General features: G+C 41.0%; 1 protein-coding gene across 19 annotated transcripts in view; it reads left to right on the forward strand.

Moving 5' to 3' along the window:
- Dclk2 (doublecortin like kinase 2) overlaps nucleotides 1-19,310 on the forward strand; it is a 167,217-nt gene that overhangs the window by 108,237 nt on the left and 39,670 nt on the right. For 16 of the 19 annotated variants that reach the window (XM_029556731.1, XM_029556722.1, XM_029556721.1 and 13 more), the window contains exons 4-6: nucleotides 2,067-2,168; nucleotides 3,066-3,113; nucleotides 9,116-9,210. In XM_029556731.1, the coding sequence (XP_029412591.1) occupies nucleotides 2,067-2,168; nucleotides 3,066-3,113; nucleotides 9,116-9,210 (245 nt within the window). The remainder of the gene's footprint in view (nucleotides 1-2,066; nucleotides 2,169-3,065; nucleotides 3,114-9,115; nucleotides 9,211-19,310) is intronic. The other 3 variants (XM_029556729.1, XM_008854242.3, XM_008854243.3) reach the window with 1 other exon arrangement.

The following is a 19,310-nucleotide window of genomic DNA, read 5'->3' on the forward strand; positions in this document are numbered from 1 at the left end:
TGTAAGAGTGAAACCACTGAGGACAAGTCAGCCTTCGGGTTGCAACAGCAAGAGGTTTATTTAGTACACAGGTACCTGTGGGCACAAAGTCTCCTCGGAGGACTTGCGCGCCCCCATGCTGGGTTTTGGCACTTTTATAGAGCAGAAGTGGGGTACAGAAGCAGAAGCATGGTTATTGGCCCATTCAAACGAGTATAAAGCATGAGGAAGTTAAGTTGCTAAATTCTGGGTGGGTGACTTATGGTACAGATCTGATTTCCTGGTATCGAGCCCCGGGGATTGCCAGATGCAGATGGCTTGACCACTACGTCCTGTTTTTCTGATAAGCTAGTTTCTCAATGCTTGACTTCTTGTCAGGCATTCCTATCAGGTGGCCTCATGGCGCCTAGGTTTTTTTCAGTGACATTTTACAGTGAAGTGAAGACTAGGAGATAGTTCTGAATTAAGCAGATAGTTGGGGAGGAGGCCCCAGACTAGATTCAGCTGTGCTCCAATTACTTACTCATATCCACAATGACCTACTTCTTGTCCACAGTTAGCTCTTTTGGCAGGTTTTTTCCCTTCTAGCGGGAATTTAAATTTTCTGTTTTTGTTCTACCCAATCAGTTTTTGCTTTCACATGTGTGACAAATAGCATGCATCCTGCCCGGTCCAAACCAAAGGGATCTGGAAAGGGGAACCCAGTCCTGTCCCACCTCCTATCCACTAGAATATAAAAGCCCAGACTCTACAGGGGAGTAGCCGCACTCCATCTTTGGGCCCCTTCTCCTTTTGGGGAGTCTGTTTGCTTCAGTAAACCTTGACTGTGTGCTATGACTGCAAACTTCTCATTTTTTAATTCTTTACTTGGCAAAGAAAAGGAGCTGAGAGCAGACCCCCAGCTAGGTGGCATCAAAAGCAAATCTCAGATTTAATTCTTCTACAAGTAGATTTATTAGGAGACAAATATTCTTCATACATCAGTTATTTAATTTGTGTTATCATCTTGGAGTCCCCACTCTACCCTTTTAAGCTTCTGACATTTGGTTAAAGATGCACGGCAGAAGGTGATCAAATCTTAAGGGCAGTGAGAAATCTCTATTGAGAGCTGGGATGCTGGGGTGGTTCTGATCCTAAGGGCAGGGAATAGTTCTGAAGTTCCAGCTTTTTGGCTCTGTTTTGGGGCAACTGGCCCATAAGAGTGGCAGTGTCTTGCAAATGTTTAACAAATGCACAGACCTCTCTATTCAGACCTTGGAACACTTTCTGACATCCATAATGGTAATTGACTAAGCAGAAGTTGCCTCTGCTCCCTTGTATAAGGTTTTGATTAGAGTCTTTCAAATGCTAACTAGGCTCCCCTGGTGTGTATTTTCTTGATTAGTGTACTTCACATGTTAATTTACTGCCCCTGGGGTGTAGATTAAAATTAACTCACATTTTAATCTTTTTGCATAAATTGAAGTATTTTGAAGTAAATGACAGGCAATATGTTATCTAATTTACCCCTCATAACAAGCCTGTGAAGCAGATTTTATTCTTACACTAATTTCTTAGGGAAAAATACTGAGGTTTAGAACATAAGCAAGGTCTCCCAGTTTGCAAATGTCAAGTTTGTGACTCATCCCAAGTCCACATGACTCCAAAACCCATGTTCATAATTACTCAAGTTCAAAGTAATTATTGTAGCTGTAATTTGTTCTGGTACTCCAAATGCTATTTTATTTGGCAACTTATGGAAAGACCAGTGTTATTGTTTAAAGCTATTTTTCTCATTTCAGTGCTCCATGCTTTGAAAACATGGAAAGGAAGACAGTGAAGAGATTCCCAAGTTAGAGTTCCCTGTCCTTTCCAAATAAGGACACACACAAATAAGATCCCCTCCCCCCGAATTTATCTCAAATAGGATGCAGAGTGACTGAGGAAGACACTTTGACTTCTTACATGCATGCACACAGATGTGTGTACGTTCACACACACACACACACATACAGTAGCTACAGGCAGTAAATTATAATCACGTATGGCGTGCCTTTGGTTAGTATTAAAACCTGCTTTATTAAAAATGCTCTTTTGTCTCTTTCTAGAATGTCGTGTCCTGAAGTCCTCCTATTCTCGATCCTCAGCTGCTAAGTATTCTGGATACAAAAGCCCAGGGCCTTCTCGCCGCAGCAAATCACCAGCTTCAGGTATTTTGATCTTAGATTTTCTTCAATTTTCTTAAATTTCTGTGAACTCAACAGTCTTTGCCAGCTCATGTGTAGCCAAGTTCTAAACAAGGATAAGACTTGGAAAACCAAAAACTTAGATCTGACTTCTGAAGTTGTCTCTCAGAGAGACTCTTGTATTTTGTTCTGACACTTTTCTCAAGAATAGCCTTACTATCTAGTCTTCTACTGGTGCGCACATGAAAGTGTTTGACATTTTGACCACTGTATACTGCATTTTGAATTCTACATAATTGTAGATATTTATCTTAGTATCACCTCTGAATGGTACAAAACACATACAGTTCCACACAGAAATATATTTACTTGAAAACTTCAACAAGCTTTTCCTTCATCAAACAATATTGATAGTAGCAATGATTAGTCTTAAAAAGTAGTACTTATTTAGGAGTTAGAATTCTCTATAATTTTTAGATCCAGAACTTGAAGTTTAGTCACAAGTCACATTGCTTTCATATTTTAGCATTAAAAAATTCATAAATATCTTAATATGTAGATTTTATGAACTTATTTATAGTAATTAATAATTTTGTCCATTTAATTTCTTGATAAGGAAATAATTTTCAGCAACAATCCCTTTGGTGGGTAGCAGTGTTCTTGTTACCTCCCAGCCTGTTGCCCTTGCAATTACTGAAGTTTTCTTTGTTTTATAATAAAACAAAACCACGATTTGACAGGGGGTCATCCAGAACATGAAAAGTACCTTAAACTTGTTCAGACACCCCACTTGGCCCTGCTCCCTGGGCAGCACCCACCTCACTTCCTCTAGGGCAGGCTGTGTTCCCCTTCTTTTAGACCTGTTGAGTAACCGCTGTCCTTACTGTCTCCCCCTGCCCTGTGCATACTGCTTGTGTACAGTAAAGAGGGCTGGACTCTCCAGTGCCTATTCTTCAGCCAAATCCCCAGGTGAGCCAGGATCCTTATGGCTTTGTTGCTCTGCTGGGTTTTTGTTTCTGTCTTTTGCTGCATTTCTGTTTCCTTTGCTCCATTTCCATGAATGTACTGGCTTAATCCTGTGGATGTCTGTGAGGTATGAAATGTTTGAAAATGCACAGGCCATGCAGTTTTCCTGCTCACCACAGATCCAGTTATTATCAGGAGATTGCTATATGGCTGTCTGTGTGTGGTTAAAATACAGTGAGCTGGGAGGAGGCAGTCATTTCCAGGGGGAGTCATTCAAAGCATGTTTAGCACTTACTGTAGTTATAGAAAACTGAAAGCCTCCATTGCTGCTGGTACTCCACAGTGATTCTAAAAAGAGCTGCTGTATTTATCAATAGTGTTTTCTCCCCATTCTCTGCCAACAGGAGGCAGAAAATATTGTATCACTACAAGCCACAGTATTGGAAGTAGTAGTGCTTGATTTTTGCAGACTACTTTTGCTGTGGTGCATACCTGCGGACCCAGCTATTCAGGCGGCTGAGGTAGAAGAATCACTTGAGCCCAGTAATTTGAAACCAGCCTGGGAGACACAAGATCCTGTCTTCAAACAAAAGCAGCAAAGATTGCAGGAGAGTAACTAGAATTTCAGACAGAGCTAGAAGCTTTATAAACATATTGTCAATGTTATTTGGGATAGAAGTGCTGCTTTGAGTGGTCTCAAATAGCTAAATACTGTGTTGTAAATGCATAGATAGCAATCTAGATAACATAAATGAGTCAATAGTTAACTGTAATTCAAGTCTTCAGAATTTTGGTTTTAGGAGGCTGGAGAGATGGCTCAGCGGTTAAGAGCACTTGCTGCTCAGGACCCAGGTTCGGTTCCCAGCACCCATATGGCAGCTAACAACCACCTATAACTCCAGTTTCAGGGGATCTAAAACCCTCTTCTGGCCCACACAGGCATTGCACGCAGGAAAAATACTCATAGACATTAAAATAAATAAATAAAATCCTGATTTTAAGGGCTGGAGAGTTGGCTTAGTGGTTAAAAGTGCTTTCTGTGTAGCCACAAGGAATGGAGGTCAGATCCTGGCACTTGCACACTAAGTGTTCTGTGCTTGCCTGTAACCCCTGTTCTGAGAGGGGCAATGATCCTGGGAGGATCACTGAGGCTTGTTGCTTATAAGCCTAGCTAAAAAGCATGAGCCCTGGGTTCAGGGAGAGATCCTGCTTTCAAGGAATGGGCATAGAATGATAGAGCAGGGCACCTGATGCCCTTTTATAGCCTCTGTTGCACATTCGAGTGAGCATGCAGTCATAGAAACACACACACACACACACACACACACACACACAATTTTTAAAAAATCCTTGTTTTACATTTCTAGTTGTGACTCTTTAAACATAGCTTACAAAAATTACAAAGAATTTGGAACCATCAGACTGAAATCCCTCCCAATTTATTTCTTACCTTATAGTTGGGGGTGGGGTTGGGGGGACTTGGGGGAGGGTGAGCAAGGAAGGTGGTGGTAGATTAGGTGTACTGTGCAGATGCATGCGGATCATCTCACACAATTTTCCATGGGCAGCAGTGGTGAGGGATGCTGAGTCACACAGAACTGTCCAGAATCAGAACTCCATTTAGCCTCCCCAAAACATCAAAGAAATGTGCAAGCAAGGAAAATTAAGGACTTATTAGCACTTTAATATTTTTAAAAATTTAAATTTATTCTTATGTATATGAGTGTTCTGCCTGCATGTAGGTAGGTGTACCACGTGTGTATAATGTCCACAGAGGCCAGAAGAGCACATTGGATCCCCTGGAACCAGAGTTACAGACAGTTGTTAGCTGCCATCTGGGTGCTGGGAACTGAACCTGGGTCCTCTGCAAGAATAGCCAGCACTCTTAACCCTTAATCACTGAGCCATCTCTCCAGCCCCTTATTAGAATTTTTAGAACTTTCCAAATGCTATTGATAATTCACATGGCTGTGTTGGTTAGTGTCACCTTCGGATGAGTGTTATATGGAGGGAAATATGAACATGCAGTTATTGACATGGACTAAATCCCTGGAGGTGAGTTTTCTAAGAAATCATTCTTTTAAAATATTCTATTCATTATTTTTATGTGTATGAGTGTATAGCCTACATGTGTGTAAGTGCACTCATGTTGTACAATACCTGTGGAGGTCAGAAGAGGGTGTCAAATCCCGTGGAACTGGAGTTAAGGACAGTAGCCATCTTCTGGGTACAGGGAATCAAACTCGGGTTCTCTGTAAGAGCAGCTAGTACTCTTAATCACTGAGCTATCACTCCAGCCCCATAATAAACCATTCTTAACTGGAGTATATTTTTAGGGAAACCTGTCTGCTCTAGAAACAGCCATGTGAAGAACTAACTTCTCTGTTGGTCCCATTCTGACACCATCTCAGTGGGGTGCTAAATGGATACAAGTGAAAACTCAGTGCTGTTTATGAGCTGGTGACTCATCCAGATGGTCAAATAGGATGGAGGTTAAAAGGAAAGGGAAATTCAGTCTCCACTCACAGCAAGTGTTCTAGTTTATTGCCTATGATAATGTCTATTGTATGTGAATCCCCCTTGAAAGAGAGTTTTTAAGTTACTGTTTTTTTAGAGCAGTTTTAGTTTCATAGCAAAATTGAGCAGAATATTTGGGTTTCCTGTGTAACATCATTGCAGCATCCTCATGAAAGGGGAACAGTTGTTACAGCAGTGGGTCATTATCACCGAAGGCCCATGACTTGCATCAGTGTTCCCTCTTGATGGCTGTGATTCCATGGTTTGTGCACATGCCCATTATTGTGTCATGCCAGAGTAGTTTTCTTTCCTTAGTTCTCTGTGCTTTGCCTTGTAATGAAAAAGTTTGAGAAGGCTTCATGAGCTAGTAGTACAAGCCCTTCATCCCAGCACTTGAGAAGCAGAAGCAGGCCTATCTCTGAGCACAGTCCAGAGTAGTCTACATACAAGTTCTAGGCCAGTCAGGGATACATAGTGAGACCCTCTTAGAACAGTTTAAGAGGACATTAATTAGGATTGGGGAGATGACTTAGCCAGCAAAGAGCCTGCTGAATTCAGTTCCAGATCCCATGTAAAAAGCCAGATGCAAGCCTGGGTCTATAACCCCAGTACTGGAATTGATGGTTGACAAAAGCAGTGGCAGGCAAACCCTGGCAGCTCACTGGTCAGCCAGCCTAGCCAGATCTGTGAACTCCAGGCCCAGCAAGTGATCTTGTCTCCAAAACTGTGGTGGAGAGTGATTGAGGAAGACACCTATTGTCGATTTCTGGCCTTTACATTTACATGCACAACACATGTAATACACATATGCCTATTTACCTGTATGCATATATGCACACACACAAGAACACATACACATATGTACACACACAGGCACAGGAACATTTAGATAACTAAATGGTTTATAATTAGGAAAATTAAAGTTTGGATTCTTTAGTTTTCCAATCTATTGACTAAAAAAAATGAACAAGGACACTGGAGAGATGACTTAGTGATTAAGAGCAGGCATTGCTCTTCCCACATCAAATGTCCCACAACCACTTATAACATCCAACTCCATGAGATCTGATGCCCTCTTCTAGCCTCTGTGGTACCTGCATTCACGTGAACATTCCTACATAAAGACATACAGATACACACACACACACACACATAATTTTAAAAAATCTTTAAAAAATAAAAACAAACAATATAAGGAGTGAAATGACTTCATAAATATAGATATCCCTGTTTAGAAATAATTGATCCTAATAACAGATGCTGCTTGGTCTAGAATTTCTGCCTCAATTCAAAACAGGTGCTTACTTGAGTAGCTCATTCAGGACCTTTACCTCTGCATTTGGATTTCTACATTTATTAATATGATATAAAATAATATTGTTTCCTCCCTTAATGTGTAAAAAAAAAGGCAAGTAGACTGTGCTTTGCTTTTCATAAGAGTGGATGGCAGCTTTTTTCTACTTTGGGCAGAAGCTTTAAAGATTAATATTAAGAGGGATGATAATTACTCTTAGGAGGAAAAAAACCACACTGATCCAGATATTCACTACCAGCTTTGTGAGATCACTGCAGAAACAGGTATAGATGATGGAATTAGGAGTGTATGGGAAGGGTACTGAAATATTTGACCAGAATGCTGCAGGATACAATGTGTGAATTTACCTTCCTCTGCAAACAGGAGTGACCATACCATTCCTAGATAGGTGCCAGTTCAAGCTTTCAACCAAAGAATACAGAGCTGTGGAAGGGAATTTTAGAAAGCTACCAACATGGGGGCTGGAGAAATGGCTCAGTGGTTCAGAGCACTGGCTCTTCTTGCAGAGGACCTGGGTTTGATTCCCAGCACCCACATGGCAGCTAACAACTGTCCCTAACTCAGTTCCAGAGGCATCTGACACCCTATTCTGACCTCCTCAGGCATTGCACAACCAGGTGCACTTATACACATGCAGGCATAACACTCATATACATTAAGAGTAATAAATAAAATATAAAATAAATGAAAAAAGAAAGCCACCAACATTTGCTAAAGAATGGAGAAATTGAACTGTGAAGAAAATAAGCTGGGGCTGCTCAGATGGATCACTGGTTAAGAACACTTGCTGTTCTTCCAGAGGACCTGGGTTCGAGTCCCAGCACCCACATGGTGGCTAACAGCTGTCTGTAACTCCAGTTCCAGGGGTCTGATACCCTCTTCTGGCCTCTGTGGGCTTTGCATGACATGGATGCACTTACATACATTCATACATATAAAAAATAAAAATAATAAATTAAATATTTTTAATAAAATCTGGAAAGATTAGAAATAACTTGCTTAGGGGGTTGGAAAGATGGCTCAGCATTTAAGATCCCTTGCTGGTCTTGCAGAGGACCTGGGTTCAGTTCCCAGCATTTACATCAGGCAGCTCATAGCTGCCCATATCTCTAGTTCTAGGGGACTGGACACCCTTTTCTGACCTCTGCAGGAAGTAGCACACACATGGTACACATACAGACAAGCAGGTACACACACACGAATAAAAAATTTTTAGAAAAGAAGGAATTATCCAAAAGAAAGAAGTTAATATCTTTTTGTAGCCTTCAATGAAGTAAGTAAATATTATGTAGCTTTTATTAAGAATATACTTAGGGCCTGGCCGGGCATGGTGGCACATGCCTTTAATCCCAACACTTGGGAGGCAGAGGCAGGCAGATCTTTGTGCGTTTGAGGCCAGCCTGGTCTACATAGTGAGTTCCAGGACAGCTGGGGCTACAAGGAGACCCTGTCTCAAAAAGAAAAAAAAAAAAAAAAATTATACACACACACACTTAGGGCCAGATGTGATGGTGCATGGCTTTAATCCTAGCACTTGGGAGGCAGAAGCAGGTAGATCTCTGTGAATTTGAGGCAAGCCTGGTCTATATAGTGAATTCCGGGTCAACCATGGCTACACAATGAGACCCTATCTCAAAAAGCAAGCAAGAAAGCAAGGTTAGAGTAGGGATGTAGTTTAGTGATAAAGCATGTGTTTAGCATGTGCACTCATTTAGATTACAGTCGTGTTGATTTGAGAGACTCATAAGAACTTGCTGGTAAATTCAGGTTTGTATGCATCAAGATAGAGGATGGATATTGGCAGTTATGTAACAGCCTTCATCATAAACCGTGGCAAACATAACAGCCAGTCATTTGTCTTTGTTTTCTCGAAGTCAGTTGTATGGACAGGTTCTCACTCACATCTCTAATTCCATTGTGTGTTTATATATTTGTTGATATCATTGTTGGAACACTATTACTGCAAATAATTCTAGTCTCATTCCTTGTCTGAATTTTTTGTTTGTAATACAGTGAGATACATTATTTTTGCTTTTTGCTGATTTGTCACCTGCTTTGAGCTTTGAATGAATTGAAGCTTCGTTGGAGCCGTTTTGTGTTTATGCTTAATGTTTTCATATGGTTGGGTTGTTTGGGGTTTTGATGACTGTCGTCTTTGTTATCTCCTGGTCAGTTAATGGAACTCCAAGCAGCCAGCTCTCCACTCCTAAGTCTACAAAGTCCTCCAGTTCCTCTCCAACTAGCCCAGGAAGTTTCCGAGGATTAAAGGTATGAAATAGGGTATGCAGCTTGTATGTGTGGTTTTGTTACTTAAACTGTGCAGTGTGACAATTTGATTTGTTTGTGAGTTTGAGTGCAGTAACTACAAAAGACTTAGGAGTTTAGGATTGGGAAGAGGCAGACCTGACTTTGAATGCTGGGTCCTGTTGGAATTTTATTCAGCTTCCTTTCCTCCTCTCAGCCTAGGTGTTTATATCCCTGAAATGGGAATGTGAGGTTGTAGTTGGGGTTAGACATAATGTGGTAAAAGTATAATGAATACTATTCCAATTACTGTCAAAATGATTTGCAGTGGCAAAGCCTTGGAAAACACCATAATTCTTTTTTTGTTTGTTTGTTTGTTTCTTTGATTTTGTTGTTGTTTGGGATAGGATTTCACTATGTAGCCCTGACTGGCCTGGAACTCACTATATAGACCAGGCTGGCCTCAAACTCACAGAGATCTGCTTGCCTTTACCTCCCAAGCTCTGGAATTAAAGGTGAGTGCCACACAATTTTTTAAAAAAATCTTTTGCATAATGATTTTAATATGACATATAATTTGACTTTGTTGAAGTCTCACATAGGGTGAAATATCAATATAACAATTTATACCTATAGGCAGTAACAGAAGAAAACCTTGTACATTTTTGGTGAGGAACTTAGACAGATAGGCATTGACTGTGATGTTCTGAAAATACAAACAATAACAGCAAGATTAGTGGTTGGCATATTAGCAGTTATCTCACAAAGAGGGAGATTGATGATGCACAAAGATGAATTTACAAAATTTTTGCAAGTTTTATTTGGTTTGGTAAATCTCAATGTTTTAAATTTATAAAAGCAGCAGTAAACAATTCAGGTTAAATATTGAATGTTTCCTTTATTAGAGCAATTAGGCTATTTACATTTTAAAGTACTTAGAATACCAAAGTACTGAGGACCACCTGTATGATGTCGGGTCTACCTTGGTAATCAGGAATGCAGTTTCTAAAATTGGTTGCTTAAAAGGCTCAATACAGTCCAAGAAGTTTTTCTTTAAGAATGTTGAAGAAAAGTTTTGATTATTACAATGAATGGTAAGGGCTCTACCATTGGGTAAGGAATAATCTGCCAAGCACAGCATCTGGATACCTTCAAGGCAGCGCATGAGATCTTGGTTCTCTACTTCCCAGAGGGTAGCACTATCCATGTGAGTATAAGCTTAGCTTGCCCCACCCTAAGAAGGATGTGTGCTTCTGAGTACTCTTGGGCAGTGATTGTTTATGTCCCTATGAATAAAAAGAGAAATTGTTCTGGGAGAAAGATGGTCTGGTTTTGTGCTTTCTTACTACAAAATACTATGTTCCTCAGTGAAATGTGGTACATAGGTTAAGAGAATGCATAACTCTTACCTATTACTAAATATTGGAAACTCCTTACACTTACTAGAAGACCCAGCCCTATGTGTGGTGGCTCCCTGAAAGATGGCTGAGTGTATACAAAGCCTGAGTACCCGAGAATCTGAGTTCAGTTCCCAGAGCTCACATGGTTGAAGGAGAGAACTAACAAATTGTCCTTTGACCTTCACACAGGTGCCATGGTGCATGCATGTGCACGTATACAATAAGCACATGTAATTTTAAAAAAATTTAAAGGCACCTTTGAGGTACTAAATTGGATTTGACCAGTTTATACTGTGGTTAAACTCCACTGTCAATTCCTAAAAATGAAAAAAGTTTTATAAAATAAAAATCCCTAATCAGCTAAATGTTTTCAGACTTCTTTTTCCACTTATTTTTTCTGTGGTAGATTGGAAATATAAAACACTGTTGTTAAAGGAATTTTCAAGAGAACTATAAGTAAAAAGGATTCATATTAATGCACATTTTTGCTAGTTCAATTAGCGTGTCATTTGTTCATTTAAAGCATGTGGCTCCTACTGTTAATGTTTACCTGGGATGACACAGCACCAGCATTCCAGTGGGTCACAAGCAGAAGTCCTTCGTATTTCCCCCAGGCAGGGTCTTCACCTGAGACTGCATGTGGTGGCCATCAGGAGGGCACCCCAGGCCTTGCTTACCCTGGGTCTTGTCTACTTTGTCCAGATTTTAATATCTTTTAGTAACTTGGGCTCTCATCTTCCTCGTTAGTCCATTCTGAGCTCTGAACTCAACAAGAGTACCCTTTTCTGTTATTACACCAGATCGGTTGTTGGTCCTTTGTCCTGGACATGCATCTATGTCTTCACATGAGTGCACACACTTGCACAAGATCATTTGAATTTATGGAGTGGAGACTTTAAATTTTTTATTACATTTATTTATTTATATTTACTTGGCTTTTACACATGCACATGTTTGTGAGCACTGGTCCTTGCTATAGCACTTGGTATAGAGATCAAAGGACAACTTTTGGGAGTAAACTCTCTCCTTCCACTGAGTGGGTTCTGGGGATCCAACCCAGGTCCTCAGGATTGACAGGCACCTTTACCCACTGAGCCACCTGAAGATTTTTTAAAACATTGTAATAAATTGTATTATTAGTGAAACCTTATATAAACGTGTTTCTTCTATGCTAGGTGTATCTTAATTACTGTAACAAGGAACCCCATCATGTAGCAATGAGAAGTGTTCAAGGGTTAGTTGGACATATGCTGAAAGTTAAAGGCACATCATCTGTTGATTAAGGAAATGTCCATTACCTGTCACTATTGACATTGAGATGCTAAGTCAAAAAGAGTGGACTTTCCATACCCCACCCCTTTCAGCATGTCCCAGTCTTTGGCTTTCTTCTGGGTTTTCTCATGTGTTCTCAAGGGGTGGTTGATTTTTTCAGTGACCTCCAACATGCTAGATTCATACTGGATTCATAGTTCTTCTAAGTTGCAAACAAATCCTAAGAAGCCAGAGGGTCTGTTTCTTTTTCTCACCTTACAGGTGGTTGGAATCCTCTTAAAGATTCGTAGATAAACCTACATCTACCATGCTGATCAAACTTTTAAGTCTCATGTCCAATGCCTCTCACTGGTACCTGTTCTCATAGTTTCTACTTTGGAAATTTCATCCAGTTTTCAACAGTCTGTGCTGCATACTTTCATTTGGATGAATGCTTGCTCCTCTAGCAGGTTTATAGTCCTGTCAGTGTACTGTACCATGGACCCTAATTCTGATGTCATTATAAAGCTCTAGTCAGTATCTGTCTGTGCTTTGCATTTTTTCCTCTTCAGTGACATTACAAATGGAGAATTGCAGTTAATCACCATGTGTTAGTGCTATGCTTTTCCTTTCCCCTTCATTTAGAATAGCTTATTAAGATCAATTCGAAGGGCAAGTCTGACAATGGGGGACTGTTTTTCATGGGCAGTAATTATTTATCCTGGTTAGACGCTTTACTGGTTTTAGGGATGGTAATCTTTCCCCAAAGAATAAGAGAATTGACAGAAGCAAGCATACTGAGCCAGGGCTGCAGGTGCCCAAGTCTGCACTCCATCTCTCCTTGTGCTTTCTGCTGAGTTTTCCTCTCTAGGGAATTAAGTGATGTGATGCTGGGGGTGTTTTGGTGCTCTATCACAATTTATACCCCTTTGGACCAATTTCTGGCAACTATATTTGTATTTTGTTAGGAACTTTGAAAGAACTCAAAATAAAGCCATATGTATGTTATTCTCCTCTGAGCACAGAATGTTCACATCACTTTTATATGCTTGTTAGAAAATATTTAAAAAATTATTAAATAATGTTTATTTAGGCTAAAAATAGCCTTTCTCACTACAGAACCATGTATGGTTTTCTTAGCACCCCTTGAAGAGGAGAATTCTTCTCCATTCGTATGCAGTCATGAAAGATCACACTCTCTGGAGAACTGGACCAAATCCAGTGCAGGAGACAAAATGTTCTTCAAATTGTCAGCAATTTTTGCAGAGTGAGGAGCTTAAAATAATACAGTGGTGGCCACTTCCTTGCAGTTCTTCAGATCCAATATTGAAAGTTGTCAGGGCAGGGGCTGGAGGGATGGCTCAGCAGTTAAGAACACTGGCTGTTTTTGCAGAAGACCTGGGTTTGAATCCCAGCACCCACATGGCAGCTAACAACTGTCCATAACTCCAGTTCCAGGGGATCCGCCAGCCTTTTCTGTCCTCCATGGGCATTGCATGACACCAGTGCACTTACCTACATGCAGGCAATACATGCGTATACATAAAATAAAAATAATAAATAAAAATATTTTTTAAAAAGTTGTCAGAGCTGGGCGTGGTGGTGCACATCTTTAATCCCAGCACTTGGGAGGCAGAGGCAGGCAGATCTGTGTGAGTTCAAGGCCAGCCTGGTCTACATAGTGAGTTCCAGGACAGCTGGGGCTACAGGGAGACCCTGTCTCAGAAAGACCGAAAAAAAAAGTCATCAGGACAACTGAAAGTGTACTATGTTAGTCAGCCTCCTGTTGCTATAGCAAAACACCTGGAATGGTCAGTTATAAAGAGAAAATGTTCAGTATTTTGGAGGTTTCAGTCCATGGTCATGTGACCCCATTGCTTTTGGGCCTGTGGTCATCTAGTACATTATGCTTACCTCATGACTAGGGAGCAGAAGGAGAAAGGAAGGGACCAGAGTCCCACAGTCCACTTCAGTGGCACTCGCCCAGTGATCTAAGGTCCTTCTTCCAGGCCCCACCTTCAAAATGCTCTACCTCCTCCCATAAACCTGGGTGTGGTCTGTAATTCCAGCCTTCAGTAAGAAAGGCAGGAGGATTAGAAGTTCAAGGACATCTTCAGCTATATATCAAGTTCAAGGCCATCCTTGGAGTACGTGAGACTCTTGTCTCTAAACAAATCAAAACTGGGGCTGGAGAGATGGTTTAATGGTTAAGAACACTGATTCTTCTTACAGAGGACCCAGATTTGATTCCCAGGACCCATATGGCCGCTTGCAACTGTCAGTGACTCCAGTTCTAGGTGATCCAATGCCCTCTTCTGACTGCCTCAGGCATAGTACAACTCAGGTGCATTTACCCACATGCAGGCAATACACTCATACACATGAAATAATAATAATAGATCATAAAACAGAACAAACCAAAGTAAGAAAACCCACCAGCAACAAAAACAACCCAAGCAAACACATGAGCCATTTCTTATTCAAATCGTAATGTGTCAGTATGAGATACTGATAATATTTGGTGGGCCTCTGGTAGAAGCCACACTCTTAACCTAGGGCATAGCTTTGAAAGCAGAGCCTTTGCTTCTAAGTACTGCTACTCAAGGACATGGTGAGGAATTAATACCAAATGATTATAAACAATGTCAGACCAAAAATTTATGAAATGAATTATTAAAAGGTAGATTACCCAGCAAATTGAGCTCTACTCCAGAACTGAGTTCCCTAGGCAGTATAACTTGGCTTCCCTCTGTTTGGGTTTTTGGAATCTGACTTTTCTGAAAAGTCTGGTTGGCCTGGCGAGCCAACTCAGTGGTAAAGGCACTTGCCATGCAAGCCTGATGAGCTGAAAAGCATGATCACTTATGGGGATTAAAGTGCACTGGAGCCCCTTAGTGTGCAGCCTCTTAGAAAGCCTCAAAGCAGAAAGAAGCCTAGAGCCCCATTTAAATCAGCTCCCCCCTTTGTTGGGGGCGGACGGGGTGGTGTGGTTAGAAGCATGGAGTCCAACCAAAGCACCTGGGTTTGGTGTTGGTGTGGCCCCTTGTTGGTTCTCTGACCTGGGGCAAGTCACATTGCCCTTATAGGGCATAGGATGTATAGGGCATACTCATAGGATGTACTGCAGCATTGAAACTGGCTAAATCCAGAGAAATTGCTCAGAACAGCTTTAGTATTCGTACTATAAACCTTGGGGTTTTCAGTCTCAGTTTTGACATGAAGGAAATTTTATTTGAAAAACATAAATGTGCAGTGATATATAAGAGGAAGGTGAGTACAAGAGAAACGAAACGGAATCTTGGTCTTGTAACCCTATGTATTTATGTTCTTGATAGAATGGAGGCAACTTTCCAGTGACTCCTTTCTTTGCTGACAAGTGGGTTCAGGAAGTCTTAGTTCTTCTCCACTGTGACCTTTCCATGGGCTGACTGTAGTGTCCTCAGAAGCTGGCAGCTGGCATTTCCCAGAACAAGGGACAGAAGGAGGGGGCTTCTGTGACCTAGCTTAGGAACCCAGAGCCCACTTTCCCACAGTGTCTTAGTCACATAGGTCAGCCGTCTCAGCCAGGGAGTAGGCTTCTGGAGTCTGTTCTTGACTCTGGCATCCCCAGGAGCATCCTCTTCATTTTCCTCATTCTCTTGTAGCCACTGGAATATCTGCCTTAGGCTGCCCGTCTCCCCAATCCTGGCCTCCCCAAACTTCCGGACCATCTTCATCTTTGAGGGTCACCAAAGTCCCTCCTCAATTTTATCACCCAGTTCTTTTTCCAGGCTGTCTGTTCTCCAGTCTGGACCATCCACTTCCCTGCCAATCTTTTTATTTTTCCTCTTCTTCAAATCCTGGAATCTATCACTGACACAGTTTTCTTCTCTTAATCCCTATCTTCCTGGTTTTCTCTCTGATCTCAGCCTGTGATCTGTTCCCTTTGCTGGGGCACCTCAGAGGTCCCTTTCATTGTACCTGGCAGCTTTCTTCAGCAGGATTATTTACTATTCCTAAATCACAGCATTTTCTTTGGGACAGATAGGCAGTAAAGAGTACTTAAGGTGTCATCAGCTTCCAGATGGATGAAAAAAGCCTTTCCCAGAACTTTAATTCATCATCCACATCCAAACTGAAGACTTTCAAGGCAGTTGTATGTTAAGGGTTCAGAGTCATGGGCACATCTGTAGTCACCAGGCTTTAAAATGGCTCAACGTGTTGATGCAGAGGTATGTGCCTGGAAGCCCTCTTCTCTGAGCATTCTTGTTGGTTGAAAAAAGGAAGAAAAAAAGTGCATGTGGATCATTATCCAACATCTTGAGGTTATGAACTGTCTGACGTGCTGATGTTTTATCTGATGATGTCTCCTGGGTCTGCTGGTGGTGAAAGGTTTCCCAGATTTGTGAGGTATGATGAAAGGGCCAGCCATATCTCATCCTGATTGGCAGAACTAAAATGTAGCTCTCTGACCTTGTGAACTTGGAAACTTCTTTTCGAAGCTGTGAATTGTAAATCCACAGTAGCTGCTGACTTTAGACAATTTTTTTTTTCTTTTCCCTGGAGTTTTAGGTTTTCTGATATATTTAAAAATAGTTAATAATTTTCAGTACTAAGGAACTGGTCACTTTGTGGCTCTTTTCAGAAGAAACGAAATTGATTCTTTTAGACAGAAACAGAAACAAATAGGGGATTAAATAGCTTTGAAGACTTTGGTGCCCTAACAGAATAAATCATGATATTGGATACCAGATTCTGTTTGTACAGGGTGGTTGCTCAGTTAGTTTGGTGCATTTTGGGGTAGTACACTCCTCATCTCCCCATTTGGGTAGATGAAGGGAAGGTTTACCAAGCATATCAATGTGGATGTTGGGTCAACTGTAAGTTCTATTAGAATATAGCAAACATGTCATATTCACTGCCCCCTTATTCACGAATATGGCCTCTTCTTGGTAGTACATTGGAGGCAGTTGGGTAGAGTGAGATGTTGATGCAATGGCCATCCATGAATGTTCCTGTAGTTAGGACTGGAGAGGCAGAACCTCTCCCTCTGCCTTGGATCATAGATACTAAAAGCTCACCGTGAAAGTGTTTAGCCATTTTTAACAAGGAGCATGAAGATACTACCCAGTCTCTTGCACAAATCCAGATAACCAGTACCTCACTTGAAAGGCTCCTCAGGGATATGATGAGGTTCTAGCTGACTTTGACTGGCCACATAGTCTATGGAAGTGTTACTCAGGAACAGAAGCATTCAAGTTAGTAGATTCTTCATGGCTCCCCATGATGGACTGTCAAGCTGGCCATTGTCTTATTCATTTATGTGCCCAGTGGGTTTTGTTTATCATCATGGACCAATCATGTATCTCAGGTGCTACTCATTTCGTCAAGTAACACCAATTATGAGAAAGGGCCATAGGTAGGAAGGCAGGAAAACTTCATGCCACACATTGGTGCCAATTTAGATCTGTTTCTTTCATATCTCATTACTCAAAGTATTTTAAAATATTTTAAATGATCAGAAATCCAATATACACAAAATAAAACTTCCTGTTTAGAATTGTAGTAATTTATACTGACTTTCCTTCTAGTTATTGGAGTTGATGCTCCTAATGTTTAAAATGCCTACAAAGGTGATAGAAATGAAATAAATGCATTTACAAATATTGTCTAATACACTTACTTTTTTCTAAACTTCAGTAGTACTTTTCAAGTTTTGATTTTTTAAAATTAAATTTGTTGGGCCGGCTGTGGTGGTACACACCTGTAATCCCAGCATTTGGGAGGCAGAGGCAGGCAGATCTCTGTGAGTTCAAGGCCAGCCTGGTCTATATAGTGAGTTCCAGGACAGCTGGGGCTACAGGGAGACCCCATCTCAAAATAAAGACCAAAAAAAAAAAAAAAAAAAAAAAAGAAATTAAAATTGTTCTTTGAGAGTTTTATACATGCATATGATGCATTCTGATTATCACCCCCATTCCTCTTACCAGTCTCCTCTCTTACCACATTTCTGTCACCCCACTTCCTTACAGATCCCTTTCTCATGTTGATGGTATTTGGTTTTGTTTTGTGAACTGTTGAGTTTAACCAGGGCCATTTGTATGACTCTGGGTTTAGAATTTTCCAGTGGAGCCTGGTGGGCTCGTCAGTGGGTACACACCTAAAACAGCGACTTGCCTTCCCACCCCAGCCTCTCATTAGTAGCCAGTAATTCATCGGGGAGGAGTAGAACTCCGTATTCTCCTCCTTTATCCATGCCTAACTGTTGACTGGCCCAGTCTTCTGTAGGCCAATTACAACTGCTGTGAGCTCCTGATTGCAATGGCTCTGTCATGCCCAGAGATGGCATTTCACAGAACTTCTCCTACTCTTCTGGTTTTTATATGCTTCCCATTCCTTCTTATACAGTGTTCTGAGCCTTAGAGAGGGTGCTATAAATGTCCTGTTAAGGGCAGAGCATTCAACTTTTCTTTATTCTCAGCACCTTGAGCAGCTAAGAGTTGCTATATTCACTGCTTTCATTGCAAAGAGAAGCTCCACTGATTAAGAGTAGAATTTGTCTATGGGTATAAGCATAAATGTAAGAATGCAATTTGATGCCATGTCAATTTAGCTGAACAACAGTAGTAAGTCCTTCCCTAGGTCCCATGGCTTCTCCAGCCATGGATTTTTTTTTAATTAATTAATTAATGAAATTTTTTTTTTTGTCTTTTTGAGACAGGGTCTCCCTGTAGCCCCAGCTGTCCTGTAACTCACTATGTAGACCAGGCTGGCCTTGAACTCACAGAGATCCGTCTGCCTCTGCCTCCTGAGTGCTGGGATTAAAGGCATGCGCCACCACACCTGGTCTTTTTTTTTTTTTTTTTTTAACTAGTTTTATAGAACTGAGCATGAATTATCTCCTGTGAAGTTTATCTTATATCCAGTGAGCCAGTAGTGGTTGCCCCATAATGGTCATGCCACTGTAATCAGTAGTAGGCGCATCTTGCTTAGCAGGTTGGTATTGCAGTTTACAGGGTTTGCTGCTGGGTAAGCCCAACAATGCCTTTTCTTCCCCAGCAGCCTACCTAGCACCTTTCAGAATTATGAAAGCCAACAGGGAAGAAGCTTTCAACTCAGTTCCAGCTTGATTTCTTTATGTGTGCAACCAGGGTGTGTGGTGTCTTCAGCAATTGAGTCTTATCTAGTTTCGGTGAGCAGGGGGAATCTGCAGCCTCTCTAACCAGCATCTCATAAGGAAGTATCCCATATGTAACACTAGGATTTTTATTTAATATAAGAGTAGCATTTATCCAGTCATACAGAAAATATCTTTTTTTTCTTCTTTTATTTTTTTTAATTTTTATAAAATTTCATACATGCATATAAGGTGTTTTGATCAAATCCATGCCCACTCCCTCCCTTCAACATTCCCCCCTCTGAAGAGGTAACCCTAAAATCTTTTAAGGATTAGATACAAGCTCCCAAATACTTTTGACATTTTTGGCCTTTGGA

The sequence above is a fragment of the Nannospalax galili genome, unplaced genomic scaffold, assembly GCF_000622305.1.
Source record: "Nannospalax galili isolate Female #2095 unplaced genomic scaffold, S.galili_v1.0 scaffold305, whole genome shotgun sequence".
Taxonomy (NCBI): Eukaryota; Metazoa; Chordata; class Mammalia; order Rodentia; family Spalacidae; genus Nannospalax; species Nannospalax galili.